This window comes from Stomoxys calcitrans, chromosome 4, assembly GCF_963082655.1.
Source record: "Stomoxys calcitrans chromosome 4, idStoCalc2.1, whole genome shotgun sequence".
NCBI classification, from domain to species: Eukaryota; Metazoa; Arthropoda; class Insecta; order Diptera; family Muscidae; genus Stomoxys; species Stomoxys calcitrans.
This window is the reverse complement of record NC_081555.1, coordinates 181,016,651-181,042,896: the sequence shown is the minus strand read 5'-3', so window position 1 is coordinate 181,042,896 and position 26,246 is coordinate 181,016,651. Positions and strand designations below refer to the sequence as shown.

At 38.3% G+C, this 26,246-nt stretch overlaps 1 protein-coding gene across 10 annotated transcripts in view; it reads left to right on the top strand.

Moving 5' to 3' along the window:
* The first annotated feature begins 807 nt into the window (after positions 1-807).
* The window catches only part of LOC106082989 (smoothelin-like protein 1), a 117,914-nt gene continuing 92,475 nt past the window's right edge, over positions 808-26,246 (top strand). For 3 of the 10 annotated variants that reach the window (XR_009397961.1, XR_009397962.1, XM_059366630.1), the window contains exons 1-2: positions 808-1,087; positions 14,179-14,244. Coding sequence is in view for 8 of the 10 variants with exons in the window: in XM_059366630.1 (XP_059222613.1) it covers positions 14,185-14,244 (60 nt within the window). In the remaining 2 variants the exon portion in view is untranslated. The remainder of the gene's footprint in view (positions 1,088-14,178; positions 14,245-26,246) is intronic. The other 7 variants (XM_013245768.2, XM_059366627.1, XM_059366625.1 and 4 more) reach the window with 5 other exon arrangements.

Below are 26,246 nucleotides of genomic sequence, written 5' to 3'. Positions count from 1 at the left end.
GATTAAAACAATAAGATGAACAAAACATAAGGAATGAACTCCTAGAAATTGAATTTCGAGACAACTGCCTAACCGGGTTTTGCCAAATATGTGGAGGTGGCCCTGTGCCGCTGCCACATCTATCGATAAAATTGCGCGTGCCACAGGGCGCTGTGGAGGGTTTGTAAGTGTGAGCGCAGCTTCACATCACAATGCGTTAACAATGAAACTGCAAGCTTATTGCCAGGGGCTATGGAGATGTCAGTGGGGAAACTAGTTTAAAGCATTTTCTGATCAGAGCATACAAAGTTCAATACGTTTACAAAAAATGAGAAAAATAATAAAAACGAAATCAATCGCATAATCGTATTATCAAGATGGTGACATGGCGTTGGTACATGACCCCCGTGTCTCCTCTCCAAACAGAGGCACAATTTGAAGGTTAGCCACTGCGAAATGACTGTGATAAAGCATACAATTTTATTATTGTTGTGCTGCCGATCGATTCTAGCTGCTGCTGATGCAACCCCAAACAGCATCATGTGTCTCTCATATAGCTCTGGAACAAAAAGGCTTTGATGGATGCCCCCCGATTCGCATATCTCGTACATCATATTCACAATAGAGCTGCAGTGCACAATGCCACCCAGAGACCGAGCCTAAATGCTTTTACAAGTGCAATTGTAACAACAGTTTATCGTGTTTTCTCGATAGTGCCGGTTGTGCTTTTTATCTTCGAAAAGTTACTTTGTCTCAAGTAGTGTCGTGTTCCAAAAAAAATTCAATAAATAAATTAAAGCAAAAAAGAAAAAAAAAATAAATAAATAATTAAAAACAATACCGCCTAAAACAATTACCTAGTGCTGTGAGAAATTTGAATATTTCAAGCAATTTAACATCAGCAACGTATTCAAATTTCCACCACAAACCACAACTCAGTCAAACGTTAAAACTCAACAGCGATTCATATTCAAAAAAATTTTTCAGAAAAAACAACACAGAAAACACACATTAAAGCAAATAAATCTATCAAATCTGACTGCGGATTGTCTCTAAGAAACCACCATTTACCGAACGTTTTCAACGAGGAACTATTGTTAACCAAAAGGTGCGATATTGTTTACATACTGGGTACCATTTCCTAGAACTACGACTTATTTAGTCCAGAAGTACCTATAAAATATAACAAAAATAAAGCGATTTGCGAATATAAAGTTACGGTGAAAACATTTAAAGAATCTGTTATTTTTTCGAATAGACGTTTGATCTTAAGTTTTGAATTGATCTTCCATTAGAAAAGGTTAATCTAAAGGCTTTAATTAAATTTTAAAATTTAAATAAATTTTATTGTAATTTGTTTTTGGGGAAAGTTGTTCATTGTATTGGGTTGCCCAAAAAGTAATTTCGGATTTTTCATATAGTCGGCGTTGGCAAATTTTTTCACAGCTTGTGACTCTGTAATTGCATTCTTTCTTCTGTCAGTTATCAGCTGTTACTTTTAGCTTGCTTTAGAAAAAAAGTGTAAAAAAAGTATATTTGATTAGAGTTCATTCAAAGTTTTATTAAAAATGCATTTACTTTCTTTTAAAAAATCCGCAATTACTTTTTGGGCAACCCAATGGTTGGTTGGTTTTAGCTTACCTATCTCAGATTTTTCGAGCTAATGAGAAATCAAGGATTATAGAAGCTGTTAAGTGCTGTGTTTTATTTACCAGTCTGGCGGATTCGTTAGCTTATGGATAAATTAAATGCCCTTCCCGCTCAATGATTTGTACTTTAAATTTGGAATATCAAAAAAACAAACAAAACAAGTCATTTTAATTTTGAAAACATGTTTCTCGGAGTTCATAAATGAGATTTCATTAAAATCCTAAGCAATTTTTCCAATCCTGAACATTTATTCATTGAATAAATGTGTTGCGTTCTTCCTCCATTAGTTTTGTCATGAATGATGACACCATGTGTTTCAATAAACGCCGAGAGTAAGCGGCGTTAAGATTAGCCGCTTAACTCATCGGGGTTAGCATTTTGCTTCATACAAACTAAGCGAGAAAATCCGCTTAATGGGTAAATAAAACACCTCTAACATTGATATTGGTGATACTTAAATCAAACAAGTAAAAGAGCATTAAGGCCGAGTATTATTTACCATCCACTACCATTCGCATTTGCCGAAGTTTTTGAACGATTTCAATTTGTTTATTAAGAAACTAGTATACCTAGTATACCGCTTTTTTGACATCGATCCCGCCTGTTTCTTCCATCCCGCCAAATCCCACTTTCCCAAAACAATCAAGCTTCTTGAGAAAATATCCCGCTTTTTATACCCTCCACCATAGGATGGGGGTATACTAATTTCATTGAATTTTACCTCGAAATATGCGTCAGAGAACCCATAAAGTACATATATTCTTGATCGTCATATAATTTTAAGTCGATCTAGCCATGTCCGCCCCTCTGTCTGTCCAAAGCACGCTAACTTTCGATGGAGTAAAGCTAGCCGCTTGAAATTTTGCACAAACACTTTTTATTAGTGTAGGTCGGTTGGGACGATAAATGGGCTAAATCAGTCCATGTTTTGATATAGCTGCCATATAAACCGAAATTTTGCACGAGGTGTTTTGGTATAACTTCCAACAACTGCACTAAGTATGGTTCAAATCGATCCATATTTTGATATAGCTGCCATATAAACCGATCTTGAGTCTTGACTTCTTGAGCCCCCAGAGGGCGCAATTCTCGTCCGATTTGGCTGAAAATTTGCAAGTGGTGTTTTGTTATCACTTTCAACAACTGCGCTAAGTATGGTTCAAATCGATCCATATTTTGATACAGCTGCCATATAAACCGATTTTAGGTTTTGACTTCTTGAGTCTCTGAGGGCGCAATTCTCGTCCGATTTGACTGAAATTTGCTCGTAGTGTTTTGGTATTACTTCCAACAACTGTGCTAAGTATGGTTCAAATCGGTTCATATTTTGATTTAGCTGCCATATAAACCGATCTTGGATCTTGACTTGTTGAGCCCATAGAGCGCGCAATTCTCATCCGATTTAGCTGATATTTGGCAGGAGGTGTTTTGTTATGACTTCCAATAACTGTGGCGCAAATCGGTACATAACCTGTTATAGCTGGCATATAAACCGATTTGGGATCTTGACTTGTTGAGCCTCTAGAGGGCGCAATTCTCATCCGATTTGGAAGACATTTTGTACAACGGCTTCTCTCATGACCATCAACATGCGTGTCTAATATGATCTGAATCGAATCGATCTATAGCTTGATACAACTCCCATATAAACCGATCTCCCGATTTTGTTCCTGGGCCCCCTACAAGTCTTACCTGAATGAACTGAAATATTACATAATGACTTCTATAATGTTCGGCATTAATTTATGGTCCGAATCGGACTATAACTTGATATAGCTCCAATAGCACAACGGTTCTTATTCCTAAAAAGAGATACTGCGCAAAGAACTCGACAAATGCGATCGATGGTGGAGTGTATATAAAATTCGGGCTGGCCGAACTTAGCACGCTCTTACTTGTTTTACCCTACTCCACTACTGTGGTACAGGGTATTATAAGTTTGTGCATTTGTTTGCAACGCAAAGGAGGAGAAGAGCTAGACCCATTGATAAGAATACCGATCGACTCAGAATCACTTTCTAATTCGATGTAACCATGTCCGTCTGTGAATCCATGTATTCTTGTAATCAAAGTGCAGGTCGTATTTGTTGTCCAATCGTCACGAAATGTAGCACAGGTCACTTTTTTGGCCCAAGGACGAACGCTATTGATTTTGGTAAAAATTGGTTCAGATTTAGATATGCAAATGCAAATTTTGCCCATGAACATTCAACTAAGGAACAGGGGCAAACTTCTCACATATCAATGAGTGCAGTCCGATTCAAGTTTTAAGCTTAATGATAAGGGGCCTCCTTTTTATAGCCGAGTCCGAACGGCGTGCCGCAGTGCAAAACCTCTTTCGAGAGAAGTTTTACATGGCATAGTACCTCACAAATGTTGCCAGCATTAGTAGGGGAAAACCACCGGTGAAAATTTTTTCTGATGGTCTCGCCCGGATTCGAACCCAGGCGTTCAGCGTCATAGGCGGACATGCAAACCTCTGCGCTACGGTGGCCTCAGATTTAGATATAACCCCCATATATATGTTTCGTCCGATTTCCACTTAAATGGCCGTAGTATCCAAAATTTTCAACTGATCTGCACAAAATTTGGTGTGGACTGTTTTGTAAGTGATCTTAAAGTATCTGCAACATTTCATCAAAATCGGTTCAGATTTAGATATGGGTCCCATATATATATATATATATATATATATACATATATAAGATTTGAATATATAGCTCCAACATATATATTGTGCCCGATTTACACTTATATCATCGAGGGGCTTTAAACAATGTGCGGACCTACACATTGATCCAGTACCAGGTGGACCCGTTCCTTAGCGACTGGATAAACCATATACTAAGAAGCAGTTGGATAAATTGTGTGTCTCATTGCATAAATATAAAGGAGAAAGTGACACAGGGCACGCCACAGGAGGGCATTTTATCGCCACTTCTATGGGTGACCATCATATAAGACATATAACGGAAGCTGACTGAGGCGGGATTTGAACCCGTCTGCTACGAAGACAATGTTATAATATTAACTTCTAAGGGGTAAGGATCCGAACGAGCTATGAAGAAGGGCCGAAAGGGTCTTGCATATGGCATATGACTGGGCTAGACCCAGAGGTCTCAATGTTAACCCAGGAAGGACTGAAATATGCCTGTTCACGAGGAAGACGAAGGTGGGCCATTTTAACGCACCACGTTTCCTCAATAAGACGATTTCGATATTTGATAAGGTCAAATACTTAGATGTGATCTTGGACAGGAAACTGAATTGGAAGTGTCACATTCAGGAGCGTTTTGACAAGGCTCACAGATGTTGGGTACTGTGTAGAAAGGCCGTTGGCTCGAAATGGGGCCTGAATCCTAGGATAGTCCACTGGCTTTACAGGAACGTGATTAGACCAATACTTAATTACGCCTCAGTAGTTTGGTGGACTGCTATGAAGAAAAAGAGCAACATAAGGACCATATAATAGGTTCAGAGAACATATTGTCTTGGCATAGGCGGAGCGATGAGGACCACGCCCATTAGGGCACTGGAGACTATTCTAGATATCCGACCCATTGACATACAGATTAAGTGTGAGGCAGCCACTGCGGCTATGAGACTTAAGGCGATGGGAGAATGGATTGAGGATGGGAGCAGTTGATACCATCGCGGTATAAACGAGGCGACGATAGGAAATCTGGAAGGTAGGAAAGAGGTTTCCGATCGGATACCTGGGATGAACCTTCACATCGAGTGCGAGCTATGCTGCCATCGGCACAGTCTTGGATTGACGGAACCCTAGTATTGCCATCTGGAAGATCATGTTATACGGATGGATCGAAGCTAGAGGACAGTTTGGGCCTGGGGGTATACATTGAGAACCCAGGGACTGAGATCTGTTTTAGACTGCCTGACCATAATACGGTCCTGCAGGCGGAGATCCGGGCGATCACGGAATGCGTGAAGTGGTGTAGTGCTAACGCGAGGACGTCGAGTGTGAACATCTTTACCGACAGTAAAATTGCCATAAGGGCAATAACAACCAGGACGGTAAGGTCACGAAGTCTTGCAGTGTAAGAAGGAGATTAACGCTTTCTCTGAGGGTGGCAAAATCCGCATCGTTTGGATGCCGGGCCATAACGGAGTAAGGGGAAATGAAAAGGCAGACGATTTGACGGTGAAGGTCAGAAGACTGACTTGGTTAACACGATGCCTTTCGGGACGACGCTGTCCGAGTTAAGGGAGTGGGAAACGAATGCGCATGCAACATTGTGGAATAGCGAAACGGTAGGACGGCGAAAATTTTATAGGGGGATCCAGATCGTGAGAAGACGAGGCTATTACTGAAAGGAAGCAAGAAGGAGGTCAGTATATCTATTGGTATCATAACGGGACACGTAGGACTACAAGCTCACTTATGTAAAATCGGTGCGGCAGATGAAAGCATGTGTAGGGGAAGATGATGAGACTTTGGAGCATTTCCTTTGTCAATGCCCTGCTTTCGCGTCTAACAGATACCGGCACTAAGGTGTAGACACAATACCAGACATGAAACAACTTAGGGGAGTGGTATTGAAAACAATTAAGGATTTTGTAAGTAGCACGGAATTCCTAACTTAAAATTTTCTTTTTAGAGGTTACTTCAGATTTGGATTTAGCACCAGCGCAGATTTAGATATAGCTCTCATATATATATATTGGCCGAATTTATAATTCTAGGGTAGGTGCAAGGTTAGACCGACTTAAAACGTCATGAGATCAAGGTCAAAAATATAATTACAAACCGAATGACGAAGTTAGTATACCCCCATCATCTGGTGCAGGGCATACAAATGTAACATTAACATTTCATGCCAAAGGCGCTATTACACGGCGTGTAGATATCTTATGACATATCACTTTTTGTATTCACATAAAATTGAAAATGTTTGTCGAAATTGTCACTTGCTGTACGATTCATCATTTTTGCTTCACATCTGTATGTTATTTTGGTATGACATATCTTAAAAATTTGAGCAAAATCTGATTTTTTATGCGTAAAAATTGTTAAAGTTGTGGAAAAGCTGGTTAAATCATAAATTTGTGAAAACAACTTAATTTGGGGTTGCTTTCATTCGACTGACAACAAAAACAGCTAATTTCATTATGTGTTTGTCAGAAGGAATAGGGCATACTCTAAACGAAAAAATTTACATATGCTATTTTGAAAAGTGAGTTTCATATGTTAGTTTCGTTTGTATCATACGACATGTACAACTCAACATGTGCTAAATTTAACATATCATAAGACAACTACATGTCGTGTAATAGAGCCCTAAGATTTCTATCAGTGTTTGAAATCAACATTACTTAGGGATGCATTGTGCAAATGCAAATATAAAAATAATTGATCTCACTTCATATATAAGTAGCCGAACCGGGCCCGCTGCGAGACACTTCGTTTGTCGATTTCCGTATAGACTCAAACCTTGAAATTTTCACAGATTGTGTAGGTTGGTCTGGAAGGAAACATAGGCTATATAATTTTTTGATATCGGGAGGGGGGCGGACTCTCCCCCTTACCCTAAAGTACTACCCAAATATAAAAGTGGACCGATCGGGACAATATGGGATTCAAATCAAAGGTATTCAAGAGTAGAGAACGAATTTCATAATAAATTTTGGGTCCAAGTACCGGGGGGCCGCTTCAGCCCAAAACCCCCTAAAATAGGGTTATTTGACGATCATGACTACATGGGTATAAAAAAATATTTTTTCAAAAAATAATAATAATTAGATAGTCATCTATGAAGTTAAATTAAACTTAATCAGCGATCAACATTTAAAACGGAAGTCATGTCCGTTGGCATCTTTATTTTAAAGTTTTGGTTCTGTGGCTGGTCATTGCTAAAATCCTACGAATAAGGAAAAATTTTAACTTTTATCTCTGCATGTGTGAGTTCTTATTTCTTTGAGAACTTGTCTCATTTAGTGGATAAAAACGTTCGAGAGTTGTTAGGCTTTTCAAAGCGATCTGTATAGTTTAACGCTAGTAACAAGAAGACATCCTCTTTCTCCTATTTCTGTGGTATCACAATGGATGAAAACTTCTAAGTGAGTCTGATGGCAGACGGCCACTTAAACCTAACCTAACTAAACATCTATAAAAGTAAAATTGTAAAAAAAAAAACATTGCTACAGAAATTAAATTTTGACAAGAAGAAATTTTTCAAAAAAATTAAGAAACAGAATTTTGACAAAATGTTTCCAAAAATGCAATTCTGAATATACCCATAACATATTCAATCATAAGTAAAAATATTTTCAAATATCTCAAAAAAGGTTTGGTCAAATTATTCTTGTAGTGGCTTAAGCGTAATGTGGCTTGAAAGGTTCTGCAGGTAAATTCTTCATAAAATCTAAAAATTGCAAGATATCGATTTTGTATGGGCTATAGAGCTGTATGAATACATTTAGGTGTATTAAATTACTACGATTAGTTTGACTAGGTAAAAAATAACAAAAAAGTGTTATAAATATTAACCAAAGTTCTATTTTTCTGCTAATTAGATAGGGTATTGCAAATTACTCTAATTTACCCCCTTTGTATTTGGCTCGATTTATCTCCACAAAAGTTATTTTCCATAAAGCATTTTTAGTTATTACATCATTTTCATTTTTGTTTAAGATGAATATTTTTTTTTTCGAATGGAAAACATATTTGGAGTCTACAAATCAACAGATAATTTTCTTGGAAATAAGGAAAATTCAACTAATTCGAATTAACATTCCTAACGAAGTTTACTTATTCATCAGCGTAGATGTCGTAATGGGTGATATGACTGTTTATGTGTTGTTGTAAATTTTGGATTGAAATCGAATGCCCTGACTTCCCGATCACCTCGAACGGAAACAAAAACGTACACTTGGACTTTCGTTCCGAACCAAAGCAATGCGAGCTGACACAATTTATGTAATTTTAAAACAGTTTCAGTTTTATACGAAAATTCCCGCCGGCCACCACAGACACCGCTGCCCTCTTCGCATGGGATATTGAAGGACGACGTCGTCACTTGCATTTGATGTCAGTGCGTATAGCTGGGTGAATTGAAGCGTAGTGAAGTACGTAATTTATGGACACTCGGAGCATGCACATCGTTGTGAACCCAAGACGAATGTTGATGATGCGACAACAATCACCCCAGTGGTGCGCCATGGCAATGGCTGCACCACAAACGAGACAAATGGAGATAGGCGCAGACGCATGCGTATGCGGCGCATTCGCATTTGCTGGCACATAAAACACAGGTTATGAACGTTATTATGGTCATGGGGCTTTGAAGAATATTTCCTTTTTTGGAAAACCAGTGAAAACATGTTACATACGAAAATTGTAAATCTTTTATTGAGGCCTTTTTTTATAATTTTATTTATTTTTTTTTTTTTTTGCTAGCTTCGTTCCCATTTTCGTGGTGTGCTGGTATTGACTGCAATCAATGCAATGCGAGTTCAGCACTGCACAATTACATCATCATGATTTCATCGGGCATTCGTGATGCCAATTTTGAATTTTCAATTCGATTTCAATTTAAATCCTCATATTTCGTTTATGGGGTTTGGAGGAGAAATACGTGCATATACCCTTTTAAATAGTTTAATGCAAAACATTATGGAATTTTGGCAGATGACTTTCGTTTCAATAAAACATTTGAATATTCTTAAATTTGACTAACTTCAAAATAGGATTACAAACAAGACGTATGAATAATAATCGGATTTTAGTTTTGGTTAATGTTGTCATCATTCACTAAAACTTTGTTAGAAAATATCTACTACTAGAAAGACAACTGCGACTACGAACGACTCTAACAAAAAGGGGTCGTTTTCTCCTATCAGGTGTAGAAAGGCCTATTTACGGCAATTCTACTGGCAAAATTTTCTCTTTGTTGTTGTAGCAGCGTGTGTGTCTCATCCATTTGACTATTGGGTACTATGTCGGGTAGAGGTGAAGAACTATCGATAGTCGGCGATAGTCATTTTACAACCAACGATAGTTGACGATAGTACCATCGATTTTTGTTTTGTTTTGTTGTTGGTTTGTATTAAAAGCTTTTTTATATCCGCCAGCATAGGATTAAGGGTATGACTATGTAGTCATTCCGTTTGCAACACATCGAAATATCCATTTCCGACCCTACAAAGTATATAAAGGGTTGCCCAAAAAGTAATTGTGGATTTTTTAAAAGAGAGTAAATGTATTTTTAGTAAAACTTAGAATGAACTTTAATCAAATATACTTTTTTTACACTTTTTTTCTAAAGCAAGCTAAAAGTAACAGCTGACAACTGACAGAAGAAAGAATGCAATTACAGAGTCACAAGCTGTGAAAAAATTTGTCAACGCCGACTATATGAAAAATCCGCAATTCCTTTTTGGGCAACCCAATATATTTCTGATGGTCGTTAAATTCTAAGTTGAGTGAAGGATATCCGTATGTCTGTCCGTCTGTGGTAATCGCTCTACAGACTTCAAAAATTAAAATTTGGCACCGACCCGTATGTTTTTTATATACAGGTTATGTTCTTCTTGGCTATATCGGACTATATTTGGATATAGCTGTCATAGAGATTGATCTGCCTATTTAGGGTCTTAAGCTCAAAACAAGCACATTTATTATCCGATATGAGGAATTTTATCTGCTTTTGACTTCTTTCCACAGTTAATGCGCTTTACAAATGTTTTGTCATCTGACCTTTTTTATTTTCCTTTCTTTTTTTGTGTTCGCCTCTCGGTTGCCAAATCTTTCTCCGAATCCGTGGTGCTGCAATCCCATGCCTACCTTTCAGCGCTTGACACACTGAGTGTGAGGGAACTCCTACGTTTACCCTAAATTCAACACATTGTCAAAATACTTCATAGCTACATTGAAAGTAAACATTATACCTCTTTAAAGAAAGCCAACCATTTCTCTTTACTGTGGTATCACCTTTTTTAATCAATTTTTCACAAATATTTTTTTTAGCAAGAGCCACAGGTTAACGTGCAAATTTAATTTGGTGATGTGAAAACCAAACTATCGACGATAGTATCGATGGGCACTATCGAAAATGTCTTGGCCGCAATGTCCAACCGATCTTCAAGGACTGCGTTCGCTCGGTAGCTGTTCACCGCATGAAACGCCGTCTGATCTAGGGCTGTGTATGGGCTATGTATGGGCTGTGTATGGGCTGTGTATGGGCTGTGGGATGGTTGTACCTTCGCTCGAGTAGGATCTTCTAATAGAGGTGGTTCACAGAAAATTGTGGTTACAGCCAGTTGCTATACCACTACGTTCCGCTCAGTTGGTGCATAGTTTTTCCCTCACCGGCTAATTGCTTTGTATGTAGTCAACAAGGATTTTTTGTCAGTCAACAAAGTTTCTTTGCTGCTGGCAAGTGACTTGAGTACCTGTTTTCTACTGCTGACCTTGTCAGAAATTGCAGTGGCATGAGCGGAAGATTTAAAAAAACCATCAAATGTGACACCAAGTGTTTTGAAATATTTGGTGGTCGGAATTCGTACAACTTCGGCTATCACGTTCAACTCCTTATTCATTTCCGCTGACGATGGAGTGAACAGTATGGCTGAAGATTTGTTATTCGGCCAGGGAAATAAACGGGAAGATCAGCTAGGTGGTGGTTTAACCTCACGCAGATGTTAACAAAGAGGGAGTGTGAATCTATAATCGAACAATCATCCGCATATACTATTGGGTTGCCCAAAAAGTAATTGCAGGTTTTTTATATAGTCGGCGTTGAAAAATTTTTTCACAGCTTGTGACTCTGTAATTGCATTCTTTCTTCCGCCAGTTATCAGCTGTTACTTTTAGCTTGCTTTAGAAAAAAAGTGTAAAAAAAGTATATTTGATTAAAGTTCATTCTAAGTTTTATTAAAAATGCATTTACTTTCTTTTAAAAAATCCGCAACTACTTTTTGGGCAACCCAATACTATGTCAATGCCAGCTGGAGTTTATGGAATAGGGGAGAGATAGAGTTTGAACAGTGCCAGCGATATCACCCCGTCTTGTGGACTCTGTTTTACACTACGGGGCTTCAACTTTTCCACTGGTGATCACACTAATTGTTCATATACCACTTTTTTGGCCCGGCCGGACAGACGTGTTAGCAATGTCCCCAAAAAAATTGGCATGACTGAATCGTCCTATCGCATTACCTGTCCTGGTGAGGACGTGCAAAGCAGTCTTTTTAGGGTGTGGCCTATGACGCTGAACGCGTTGGAATCCTGGCGAGAACATCGGACAAAACTGTGTTTATCCCCTCTTAATGTTGGCGACATTTGCGAGGTACAATGCCATGCATGGTCATTTAAAAATTTTTCCCCATAGAGGTGTCGCACTGCGGGACGCCGGTCGGACTCGGCTATAAAATAAGGTCACTTATCATTGAGTTTAAACTTGAATCAGAAAGCACTCATTGATGTGTGAGAATTTGCCCCTTCTCAGTCCCTGGTGGTAATGTTCTTCCTTAGGGTAATGTTCTCATTAGGGGAGGGATGGCACCTCAGACATTTCGACTCAAATATGGATATCAAATTCGAGTTGCAATTCCGAATCCCTTTAATTTGAGGCCCATACTGTCCCAACGGAAATGAAGTTCAGTTTAGGAAATGCTTTAGGGCGTACCTCAAAACACTTGGCTCCAAAATTGGATAACAAATTCGTTTTCTACTCTTAAATACCTTTCTTTTGAGTCCCACATTGTCATAATGGGTCCAATAACCCATTTGACGTATGTTTAGGAGGAAAAGCGCCACATAGACTTGAACCCAGATTTTAATGTCATATTCTTTATCTACTCCCTAATACCTTTCATTTGAATCCCATATAGCCATGGCCGGTTAATGTGCCCATTTGGGGATATTTGGGGGTGGGCGTCTTCCCATTACTTGGACCTAATGTTTTATGCCATATTTGTAATCTACTGCCTAATACTTTTCATTTGAGCCTCATATTGACATGAACTTCGAATATATCTGTTAAGAGGAGTTTTGGGGTTGGGGGAGGCCCGCTGGGTACTTGGACCTAAATTTTAATACTTTTTTCTGGTCTTCAATACATTTCATTTGATACCCTTATTGTACCCATCGGACCACTTTCGGATATGGGTGGCGTTTTGGAGATAAGGAGGAGGGTCCGCCTCCACCCGATATATAAAAATTATATAGCCTATGTTTCCTTTCAGACAAACGTATACAATCTATGAAAAGTTTAAAAAAATCGGTTCAGCCAAGTATAATATAGTCCTAATGGGTCTAATGGCGTGCAGTGGCGTGAACCCCAATACTTTGATCTGATTTTGTATGCCACATTCAAAATCTACTCCCGAATACCTTTCATTTGAGCCCCATATTGAAATGAACGTCCAATATGTCTGTTTGAGGGAGTTTTGGGGTTGGGGCGGCCCTCGATACAAGTTTTAGGCTCAACGATGGGTACTTAGACTCAAATTTTAGTACCATATTCGTATTCTAATCTCCAATACCTTTCATTTGATACCTTTATTGTCCTGATGGGTCCACTTTTGATGTTGGGTTGTGTTTTTGGCATAGGGGGAGGGTCCCCGTTCAGATATCGAAAAATTATATAGCCTATGTTTCCCTCTAGACCAACCTACACAATATGTGAAAATTTCGAGAAAGTCGGTTCTGCCGTTTTTCAATCCATACGGAACAAACAAACCGAGTCCCATATATCCGTGATTGGCTAATATATACTTCGACATGAATTTGTATGCCAGATTCGTTATCTACTCCCGCATACTTTTCATTTGATACCCATATTGTCCTTATCGGTCCACTTTAGATTTTGGGTGGTGTTTTTGGGTAGCGGTGGAGGGTCTGCCCCTTCCATTATCAATAAATTATAAAGCCTATTCTTACTTCCTGTCCATATTCGTAATCTACTCCCGAATACTTTTCATTTGAGTCCCATAGTGTCATGTTCGGCAAATAACCCTATTTTAAGTGGTTTTGGGGCTGGGGCGGCCCCCCAGGTACTTGGATCCAACTTTTATTATGAAATTCGTACTCTACTCTTGAATACATTTCATTTGAATTCCATATTGTCCCGATCGGTCCACTTTTATTTTTGGGTAGTATTTTTGGGGTAAGGGGGAGGGTCCGCCCCCCTCCCGATATCAACAAATTATAGAGCCTATGTTTCCCTCCAGACCAACCTACACAATCTGTGAAAATTTCAAGGTAATTGGTACAGCCGTTTTTGAGTCTATTGGGAACAAACAAATAAACCGACAAACAAACAAACAAACATACAATACAAACAAACACAAATTGGATTTTATATATAATATAAAATGGCTGCATTTCCTCTTCCTGTGTTTACAAGCGACTATGTATGCGTATGAATACTGTAAGTGATGGAATTATTATCATTCATACGCAACAGGCTGCACATGCGAATGTACAAGGAGTGCAATCGCAAATTTGCAAACTTAAGTTTTTGGCAATTATAAATAGTTGATTATTCATTTGAAAATTAAAAATTTTATTTTTCTTTATGATTACAGGTTTTAATGATGGAATTGGAGTGTGATTTAAGTAAAATACAAAGCGAGGAATTGCTACGAAAAATGGTAAGTAATGGCATTGCTTGTTGACTTGAATTCTGAGAAAATTTTAATTTAATTAAACGCTGTCATATGATGCAATACAAGAGCAAAAACATGAGCACCTCAGACATCATCATCATTTAAAATTTTATTATAAAAGAGTATTTTCTTCAAGCAGTAATACATGAATGCTTATGTATTGGGGCGAGAAGCAAGTATTTTTGGGTGTGTTGTGTGGCAGTTCTATAAGTTGTCCTTCAGCATGCCATTCTGGGTGAGCAAGTTCCTTTCTACAACAACTTTGGCCTACAAAAATTTCAACTCCCTACAAGTTTGAAGCTCAACAGTCTTTACTTTTTTACGAACATCAGGACAACTATGGTTGCGTTGCCAGAAGATAAAATCATGAAATAAAAATCAGTATAAATTTGTTAATTTTTTTCAAGTTCATTTAATATCAGCATCTTGAACGTTCAGCTATTAAGTAAATTGTGAAAAAAATTATGCAATTCAATACAGAAGTGGAAATTTCAATAACAAATTTGCCCGGTGGCAGCTCAGCTGAAGTTGGGCTGCAATCCATAATCGACCCATAAAGTTCACGCTGGGATTCAGAACCATGCGTTCTTTTTGGCATACCATGGCGGCCTTACAAGAGTTTAGCCTAAGCTATTGCCTTAAATTCCTAATCTGCTTTGCTAAATACGATGCATACATTTGCTCTCCAATGCCATTTCACATTAGCACTCACGGTAATTCAGTTGGGGGCTATTACTTTAGTTCCTGCACTCGCCACAACAAGTTGAAGCAACATCATTGTGACGTAATCCTAAGTACGGCAGTATCAATTGAAAACAATTGAAATCAATTTTCTTCACGCAGCAGCACACGTCCATTCCAATTCCAATTTGTATTTAAATGTCGCTTGAACTTGAATAATTTACGGTTGTAGTTTTTTCCTCAATTAATTTGGTGGGGACAGAGAGCGAATAAATCTCTATTGATTCATGGCAGTTTTAATCATATGGATGTCAAACGCTTGTCATCCCAAGACAAGATGAGACGGGACGACTTGAGCTGAGCCCCCCCCCGGCTCATCATCTCATCACCACCCATCCCAGCCATGCCATGTCTTGGCCAGACACAAAAGACCGATGCTCAGACATACAGACAGTCAGACGGATAACCGGGCGGACTCATTAAGTTGGCCCACGCGTTAACATATCGATAAAAAAAAATGCCCCGGCCTCTGTGATTAGGGTGCCAGACAATCTGCCGTTAAGCTAATATGCCAATATGAATCTGTAGATATGTTTGGAAGTCTGTCCGCCTGCCCGTATGGCATAAATGATCATCGACTGCCATTAATCTCCATAAATGGGGTAACCATAAACAAACATCTTTGTTAGCCACAATACACTTAAGAATAAATATGTCATTATTTTTATTGGGAAAAAATATTTATTGCAACTTTTTCCAAATCTCGCTCACATTTGACCAATTTCAGATTTAAATGTTTAATTCTGATGAAATATGAACACATTTGTATTTGGGAGTTTATATGAATCTTTCACCACGATTTAGACACGGTTTATGTCTTTCATCGAACAGTGGATTTCGAAGCGAAAACAAATTTATATGAATAATGTGGGCAAATATTTGTCGAATAGGAACATACGAAGAAAAGTTTAGACGGTGGTTATGAAATCGAACAACAAATGCGCCTTTTATGGGCCCAAAACCTTAAGTCAAGAGATCGGTCTATATGGCAGCTATATTCAAATCTGGACCGATCTGGGCCAATTTGCAGAAGTATGTCGAAAGACCTAAAACAACTTACTTTCCAAAATTTCGGCGACATGGGACAATAAATACGGCTTTTTTAAGTCTTAAACCTTAAATCGAGAGATCGGTCTATAAGGCAGCTACACCCAAATCTGAACCGATCCGTGCCATATTGCAGAAGTATATCGAGGGGTTTAACTTAACTCACTGTCCCAAATTTCGGCGACATCAGACAATAAATGCGCCTTTTATGGTCCCGAAACCTTAAGTCGAGAGATCGGTCTCTATGACAGCTATATTCAAATCTGGACCGATCTGGGCCAATTCGAAGAAGTATGTCGAAAGATCTAAAACAACTTATTTTCCCAAATTTCGGCGACATCGGACAATAAATGTGGCTTTTTTAGGTCTTAGACCTTAAATCGAGAGATCGGTCTATATGGCAGCTTTATCCAAATCTGAACCGATCCGTGCCATATTTCAGAAGTATGTCGAGGGGTTTAACTTAACTCACTATTCCAAAAATTGGCCAAATCGAGCAATAAATGCGTATTTTATGGCCGCAAGACCTTAAATCAAGAGATCGGTCTATATGGCAGCTATATCCAAATCTGAACCGATCGGAGACAGATTAAAGAAAGATGTCGAAGGGCCTAACACAACTCACAGTCCCAACTTTCAGCAAAATCGGATAATAAATGTTGCTTTTGTGGGCCTAAGACCCTAAATCGGCGGATTCGTCTATATGGCAGCTATATCCAAATCTGGACCGATCTGGGCCAAATTGACGAATGATGTCAAAGGGCCTAACACAACTCGGATAATAAATGTGCCTTTTTTTGGGCCTAAGATCCTAAATCGGCGGATCGGTCTATATGGGGGCTATATCAAGATATAGTCCATCTTCGAACTAAACCCGCTTATGAACAAAAAAGGATTTCTGCAAAGTTTCAGCTCAATATCTCTATTTTTAAAGACTGTAGCGTTATTTCAACAGACAGACGGACGGACATGGATAGATCGTCTTAGATTTTTACGCTGATTAGGAATTTATATACTTAATAGGGTTGGAAATGGATATTTCGATGTGATGCAAAAGGAATGACAAAAATGAATATACCTCCATTGTTTGGTGGTGGGTATAAAAATGATTTAGCACTGTCGTATCGTTCTAACCATGTCCGTCCGTCTGTTTGCTGAAATCACTCAATAGCCTTACGTTCAATGATGATACATCTTGATATAGCATCCTTTATACCAGACTTTAATGTTTGAACCCAGAAATGCGCTTTTACTGCCAAATTTCGCTCTCACAGTGAGTTGCATGGACCCCTCAACATCTTTGTATGCGCCTGCCACAGGCTTTTTTTTAGAATAAAGGCAGAAAACCGCATTTCCTAACCAGAATTTACGATCTTACGACCCTTTTACCGAATTTTGTCCCTCGGTTTTGTTCTGAACTTTTAACGAATACGCTGAAACGATAAGAAGTGAATTAATTGTGAGTTATCCCCTGCGATTTTTTCAGTAATTAACTTGGTATTTATATGTAGGAAAACCTACCAAAATTTGAGGTCAGCCTACCAACCTACCAAGAAAATAAAAACCTACCAAATTTGGTAGGAAACCACCAAAAACGGCAGCACTGTATACAATATGTCTTCAGCTGTTCTGCGATATGTAGCCTCTAGATGGCGCTATTCTTATTCGATTTGTCTGAAATTTTGCATGCAGTGTTAGGTTTTGAATTCCAAAAACTGTGTTAGGTATGGTGCAGATCGATCCATACCCTAATATAGCTGCCATATAAATCGATCTCCCGAGTTGATTTCTTAAGCCTCTAGAGGGCGTAATTATTATCCAATTTGGTTGATTGTTATGACTTCTAATGACAAGTATGGTTCATATCGGTCTATAACTTAATATAGCTCCTATATATTTGAAAAAGTCATTTAAAGAACTTGTCACATGCGATCGATGGTGGTGGGTATATAAGATTCAGCCCGGCTGAACTTGAAGCGCTTTAACTTGAATAATCTTAATTTAATTTTTTTTTATGTCGCATAATTTTAGTTTTTGTATTTACATCGGCTTATCGTATTCTTTTAGCACAATGAGTTAATGAGGGATTTTTTTTTTTTAATTTCCAATTTTCAATCAATTTCTACTGTAACCCCAGCTTTGCTATTTGCAAACATGTGGGTTGCTTAGGTTTTCCATTTTGGTTAACGATCAGTATTTTCAATTAAACAGACCGATGTTCTTTAATGACCATACCATGCTCAATTTTCCATGTTGACCATATTGCTGACCATGTGCTACTTTTGGCGTATAGAATTTTTTTTGAGTTTTGTTTTGCTTGCCAGAGTTCAAAAATGGTTGTGGAAACATTTTGTCATGCTATCAGGTTTCTTCCCAAGCTGTAAGACAGATTTCGCCTTAAAATCTGAAATCGATGAGTTGGCCTATGACCAGCTCATTTGCCTACAATCACTGTGCAGAGCAGATACAGATGTGAAAAATTGATTCACTGCAAAGTGAAGTGTAACACTAGCCAACTGACAACTGGCTGACTCAACATTCTGAAAAATCATATAAAAATCTCTTAGAATACATTACGCCCCCATGCGCATGTGTAGAGTTCAAATGATATTCTTAGTTATGAATTATTAAGGCAAATATGGCTAATAACGTTTGATTTTTGCTCCATGGCACAAATGACAAATTTGTCCTCCTATTTTGTTACAATGTATTTGTGTTATTTCGTAGCGATCGAAAACCCGTAGCCAGTTCATAACATTAGGAAATTTTGCACAGCCCTTTTGTTAAAAAAAATTCCAGTGATGAAGAAACTCTCCTCGTTATGTGTGGCTTTCGTATGTTGTACAATGAAATGGCTTGTCACTGTTCTAATCCATTCTCGAATTCGATTTTCTTGAAAAACAAGAAAATATTAAAAAATTATTATCCCCATAGACAAATAAACAATCACTACTCATTATGTTTAAATGATAATTGGCCAAAAAGGTGGGAATATAGTGTGTGGCTTGGCAGTCATCAAAAGTTTTGAGTAAACTGAATCGTTTATTTACTTTTCATTATAAAAACATAGCAGCGGCTGAAGTCATCTTTTTTTATATGAAGCCTAAGATCAAGTTTTGGAAACATTTATGACAGTATTGGCACATGCTAGGCCAATAAAAATGTGTATGAAAGGTTTAGGATTAGTTTTACGACTCCTCCAAACAATCTGGTTCTGGAAATTAATTCGCAAAACTCTTTTTCTCCTACAACAATATGGAACCCAAGCAAAGTTATAAGTTAAATATCCTTACATATTGACTTCTTCAGTTTTCCATTTTTTTCATATATCGCCCAAGCTGTTTTCACCTTTGTCTCATATTAGATCATGCATTTCATATGTCATTGTGCCTCACACAAGCGATTTTTGTTGTAATTTGGTAACCTTAATACCTTGGGATTTATTTGATTGAAGTGATAATAATGAGTGGGTTTCTGTTTCGAAGGTAAAATGTTTAAGCCTCAGACTAACTCTGAGTACGCATTCTTCAACTGCAACGAAAATTATTAAATTGTCATATAGCCCCCTTACCTCAAGAAAGATGTAAGTAACAAAAAGTAAATATTAAAGGAAAAGCCTTTTGATGTATTTACCTCCATTTAAAGATCAAGGGAATGACAAACTCGATAGTAGTATAAAATCATAATGGTATGCATTATTGTTGTAATACTTGGAGAGAAGATGGACTGATAAGTGAAGCCAATACAGAAATTTCACCACCTAGTGACTTACAACTTCATTCTCAAAATTCTCAATATTTTTTGTACAGACCTCGTATATCATCCACAATGAATGACATTCCTTTTAAGGTCAGAAAAACATTTAAAAATGTATGCATATCAGATAAGAATGTTGAACCATGGAGGTAGATGGGAGCTATTACTTGACATGAATTTTGGGAAGCCTTTAAAGGAAGTCAACTACGAAGTAAGTCAAAAATTATATTTCAGATATATATCATAGGATTTGCGCCTTCTGGGAGTTTAGGAGGTTAAATCGGAAGATAGGTTTATTTGGAAACTACACATATCAGATTATACACAAATGCAAATTTTGCCCATGAACATTCTACTAAGGAACAGAGGCAAACTTTTCATATATCAATGAGTGCAGTCCGATTCAAGTTTAAGCTCAATGATAAGGGGTTTCACATATCAATGAGTGCAGTCCGTTTCAAGTTTAAGCTCAATCATAAGGGGCCTCCTTTTTATAGCCAAGTCCGAACGGCATGCGGCAGTGCGACACCTCTTTGGAGAGTAGTTTCACATGGCATAGTACCTCACAAATGTTGCTAGCATAAGGAGAGGAAAACCACGGCTGAATATATGCTAACCTCTGCGCTACGGTGGCCTCCAACCGAATCAGATTACGGATTAATGCGGACAATTCTTGGCATAGATGTTGGAAGATAAAACAAAAAATATATTATATAATATTTCAGCTAAATCAAATAAGATTCGCGCATTCTAAGGATGCAATAAGTTCGATTAAGAGTTCGGTTTAAATGGGAGTTATTTCTAAACTACAACTTGAGCTACTTTAACAAAAAGTAAAAGTGCTGAATTTCAAAGGGGCCAGCTAAACTCGTTCGAAAGTTTGCCTGAATGGACTGCCAGGGCTTGATGGGCTTAAAATATAATTGTGGTCAACAATATACATACACAGATATAAATAACATTGAAAAACAACAACTTTGTCGAAAAAACGGCGACAAAATTTGTTAATTATCTTGCAATTATTTATGTTGAATCTCAACAACCCAATGTAAAAATTTGTTGTGGAAAGGCACACACCTTGCAAGTCAACATATTACAACAATAACAAGTAATAAAAAGGGGTTTAGTTCGGCCGGGCCGAACTTTGGATACCCACCACCTCGGGTATATACGTAAAAGACCTTTCGTCAAAATCCGGTGAAAAATGCATACCTTATGCCCCACAGCAGCTATTTCGAAATATGTTCCGATTTGAACCAAATACTAACAAGTACAGGTTATTGTTCAATTGTGTATAACAAAATATTGATCTTTTTAATAGCTATATCTAAAAGTAAAACAATTTGAACCATATACGACAAGTCAAAATACATATTTTCGCATTATTTGTTTAAAAATTTTTGTGGGCATGGACATAGAAATTTCCATTTGCTTATCTGTTAAAATTCGGACTACTGTCAAGGTTTGACGTTCCAATGGGATTTCAATATAACATCGAAGTTGCAGTATTTCATCAGCCGGGAAGCTAACTCTTAATCAAACAATGGCCAGCAATAGTAGTTAGTGGTGAAAATGTTTTCTGATGTTTTCACCAGGCGTTTGTCGTAAACGGCAAAATTCATTACGTTAGACTTTTGTTAATATCAAATTTTTTCACCAAACTTTTTTGCCTGAGTGTATACGCTAGCACACTATCACTTGTATGAGGGAGTTGATTCGTATTAATTAACATTCATTCAAATATTAAATCATTGTCTTCACGCAAAACTGAATCGGAATCTTTTGGATAAAGCAAAGCAAAGCGAATAAAAATGAAATGAAAAAAAATCCCAACGTCAGCATTTAAACATCTCTTGTTTGACATTCAAATTGGTGTTTTCGTTCTGGGGATATCAAAACGCATGTTTGCTTGTATATGCTCCTTGATGCGGTGGTCGGTCGGTTGCTCGATCATACATCTGTCAAAAATGTACAGCTAAATTTGCAACTTGTATTGTGTCAGAAGATCAACAACTACAACAACAACAACCATAAACAAAAGAGCTTCTGATAAACATGAATTCAATTTGCAGTCGTAGTAGACAACAGTTTTTGACTCATTACAGCCATCGAATGGGACTACTTGACTTGACTACTTTGGCAAGATTAGCTTTGGCGATGCTGTCATACATGGCCGCTGTTGGTCAAGTGACGTCACCATTCCGAAGAAAATCAAGAGACAGAAACAATTGCAATTTATTTGTTATTACGGTTCGTTCATCATCGTTTGGCTGGCTGACTTGTCGTCAGCTGCTCATCGTTTTTTTTTCGTGTGGATTTCTCTCCAAAGCGGTCGCCTGTTTTATTGCCTGCGTTGGATCACACTTTTTGGCCATGATGTCCATTCAAGTTGTTATATGCGACATGTCATAAAACACCACCGGTACATGGGTCTGTCTGGCGGTGGTACTGCGCTAAGGCAACTTGGCCGCATTGTATCACTGTATGCGTGCGTGGGAATTGCGCATGTGTAATGGCTGGCAGTCTGAGTCGTTTGTTTCTGCTTTGGATGATTAGCTTGCTCTGTCTGTCGGTCTTTTCTACCTCCGCATGGCACTTGGCACAACGCATGCGCGAACTGTTCTCTTTTTCGAGAACAGTAAGCAGCAGAAATGGCAATCGTTAGGTTGGTCGCACACATATGTACGAACGAATAAGTGAATGAATGAATGGCTAGATGTAGTTTTCTCTCCCAACGAAAGTAACCAACCTATTCCATGTCTACAGGAAATTGGACTTGTAGCCGGTCTACGTTGAGCGTTGTTTGTTTTATTTTGTTTTTTTGAACAAACCAAATCCTACGTATTATTGGCAAATCACCTACTTTCGGAGGTTCTGCTGTTGTTGTTGGACCCAGCTGAAGTCTTGAAACTTCGTAAATTGTAACAGCCTGAATGGCTATGAATAATGAATGAAACATGGTTGTGGCGGACATTTAATGCCAAACCACCACCCGCTCTTTCCAGACGACTGATTCGTGTTGTCTGTCGCTTCGTTTAAATCACTTGTCTTGTTGACTGTTGTTTGTGTTGTTGTTGTCGATATTACATTTAGCCTGCAACCACTTTGTTGCTTGTTCTCAATGTTACTGTATGGGAGTCGAATTTGCGCGATTATTGGCGACCGATAAAATTCGATGGAAAAAAACTTGTCACAGAATACGATGATGAGTTAAGTCATCGAACTAATGTAGGCGATTTTGCAAAACACAGGTACAATTTGACATACAAACATACAGGCAAAGTGGTGTTTATACATCGATACAAAGTGCATATGTATTATATTTCTAAATACGGTTCATAAACGACACCACAGACTAGGGCATACAAAATGCGCCTCATAAGAAACTCCCTAAATCTGAAGAGACCCCGGCGTAAGCAATAAATTTTGAAAGGATATTAATTGCATGTCTTAATTTGTAAGGATCTAAGGGCTACAAAAGCAGGCAGGGTTTAGCAGATTCCGATTGATTTACGTTGAACAATTGACTATATAAAATATGAATAAAAGATGAAAGTTGAATATGGAGTTCCGGTGTAGAGCTTGAACTTTTTGTAAATCAATGAGTGCTGCCCAAATCAAATTTTAGCTCAATGATCAGGGGAACCTCTATTTAGTTGGATTATTGGTTTGCCGCAAAGCGACCTTTCTTTGTAACGACCTTTCCAAACAGTTAAAATATTCAGAAATGAAGAGATCACGGTTACACAGATCATTAAAACCTATTTTAATGGCTCAATCATCTGTTTTACCTTTTTAAAATTAGCTGGCGAGAGGCTTCGACCAAAGATTTTAGGAATTTCATAAGATGTACAATCTGCTTGCAAATTGCAAATTTTGCCCATGAACACTCCACTTCTCACATATCAATGTGTGCAGTCCGTCAATTTTAAGCTCAATGGTAAGGGGCCTCCTTTTTATAGCCGAGTTCGAACGGCGTGCCGCAGTGCGACACCGCTTTGGAAAGAAGTTTTACATGGCATAGTACCTCACAAATGTTGAGGGGAAAACCACCGCTGAAAAATGTGTGTTTCTGATAGTCTCGCCAGGGTTCGAAATACCCAAAAGGTATTTACCCGGTAAATTGGGTAAATACCCGGGTATTTACCCATTTATAACCAAAAGCTGGGTATTTATAATTTTGCAGATATCTTGGGTATAAAAACATTTTTCAAATTTTTTTTTGATGATTTCGTATTTTTTGTATGTAAACCGATTTTAGTTATATATAGCCACTATATAAACCGATCTTCAGACCTTGAGGCAATCAATTGGTATTTTTCATTCGATTTCGATGAAATTTGACACAGTGAATTCTGGTAGACCCCTACTCATTTCTGTAAAGTGCAGTTCAGATCGGACTATATTTGGATATAGGTGCCCTTAGACCGATCACCCGATCTCCCGATATAGGGTATTGAGTCCATAAAAGATCCATTTATTACCCGAATTCGATGAAATTTGACACAGTGTGTTCTGGTAGACTCCTACCCATTCCTGTCAAATGATCGTACAATATTTGGATATAGCTGCCATATATACCGTAATGAGCATATAAATGGACAATTTTTCATCCTATTTCAATGAAATTTGGCACAGCGAGTTCCGGTACTCCTATAAACCTACACCTATATCGGGAGATCGGTATATATGGCAGCTATATTGAAATATGTTTCGATCTGGACTTTATTCAGCAAACAGGTGTAGAGGTTCATCAAAACTCACTGTTTCAAATTTCATCAAAATCGGACGAAAAATCGGAGATCGGTCTTTATCAAAATATGATCCGATCTGGACGATATTCAACAAAAAGGTTTAGAGGGGTACCGGAGCTCGCTTTGCCAAATGTCATTAAAATAGGATGAAAAATGCTCCTTTTATAGGCTCATTACACAATATCGGGAGATCGGTATATATGGCAGCTATACCACATGTGACAGGAATGGGTAGGGGTGTACACATTGTGCCAAATTTCATCGAATTCGGGTAATAAGTGGATCTTTTATGGCCTCAATATCCTATATCGGGATATTGGGTGGTCTGAACCGCACTTCACAGAACTGAATAAAATAGATTTGAAATTGGTTTATTTCTTTATTCTCTTATTAGTTTATTTGACAGTTCTTTATAGAACTGTCAAATAAACCTTCATGAGAATTGAACATTTCGTAAACACCCAAAATCATCGTGTTTACCATGTCTGCGTGTCTATCTTTAGTCGACTGCTTGATGAAAGCACTCCTTGTTCCGATGATCTAATGGCGCAGTGGCAAACTATTACCCACTCCATAGAAAATGCCGCGAAATCCGTACTTGGGTACCGGAAGCTTCCTTCAATGAAACCCATGGTACGATCAAGAGTGTCGAGATGCTACTGAAGCTAAGAATACGGCATATAGAGCAACCCTGCAATCAGTAGCAACGCGCCAGATGAGGAGATGTATCGGAAGAAAAGGAGAGGAGAAACGTCTATTCCGTAGAAAGAAAAAGGAAATTGAGAGACATGAGTGTGAGCGAATTGAGATGTACAGGAGTCAGAATGAAGTCCGGAAATTCTACCAAAGAATTAAACATCAAACCGATGGAGACACCTCGAAACTTGGTGTTGCTTGATGAAAGCATTCCTTGTTCCGATGATATAATGGCGCAGTGGCAAACTATTGCCCACTCCATGGAAAATGCCGCGAAATCCGTACTTAAGAATCGGAAGCCTCCTCCAAGAAACCCATGGAGGAGGGGTTTCTTTCTTTCGACCAAGAGTGTCGAGATGCTACTGAAGCCGAGAATACGGTATATAGGGCAACCCTGCAATCAGTAGCAACGCGCCAGTTGAAGGAGATATATCGGAAGAAAAGAAGAGAGGAGAAAGATCTATTCCGCGGAAAGAAAAAGGAAATTGAGAGAGTGTGAGCTAATTGAGATGTACAGGAGTCTTTTTTTTCTTCAAAGAAGTATTTGTGCAAAATTGCAAGCTTTAGTCGTTCGAAAGTTAGAGTGCTTATGACAAACGTGGCAAAATCGGCGTCAAATTTCAGGACGATCAAGAATGTATATACTTTGTTGGTTCTCAGATCTATATTTATATGAGTTACAAACTGAATGATGAAGTTAGTATTCCCCCATACTATGGTGCAGGGTATAATAAGAGGCCCCCCAGAGGTTAGAATAGCCGCCTATGACGCTGCACTCCTGGATTCGAATCCTGGCGAGAACATCAGAAAAAGATTTCAGCTGTGGTTATTCTCTTCTAATGCTGACAACGTTTTTGAATCCCCTAACGTTTGGAAAATTCGAATCTTCTAGCTAATACACGGTTTGGTCAATGGGCTGCAGACTTTCTGCAGCAGAGCGGAACGCAAACCCCCTGAGGCATATTTCAAGGCGCAGTATCCATTGCGAACCCC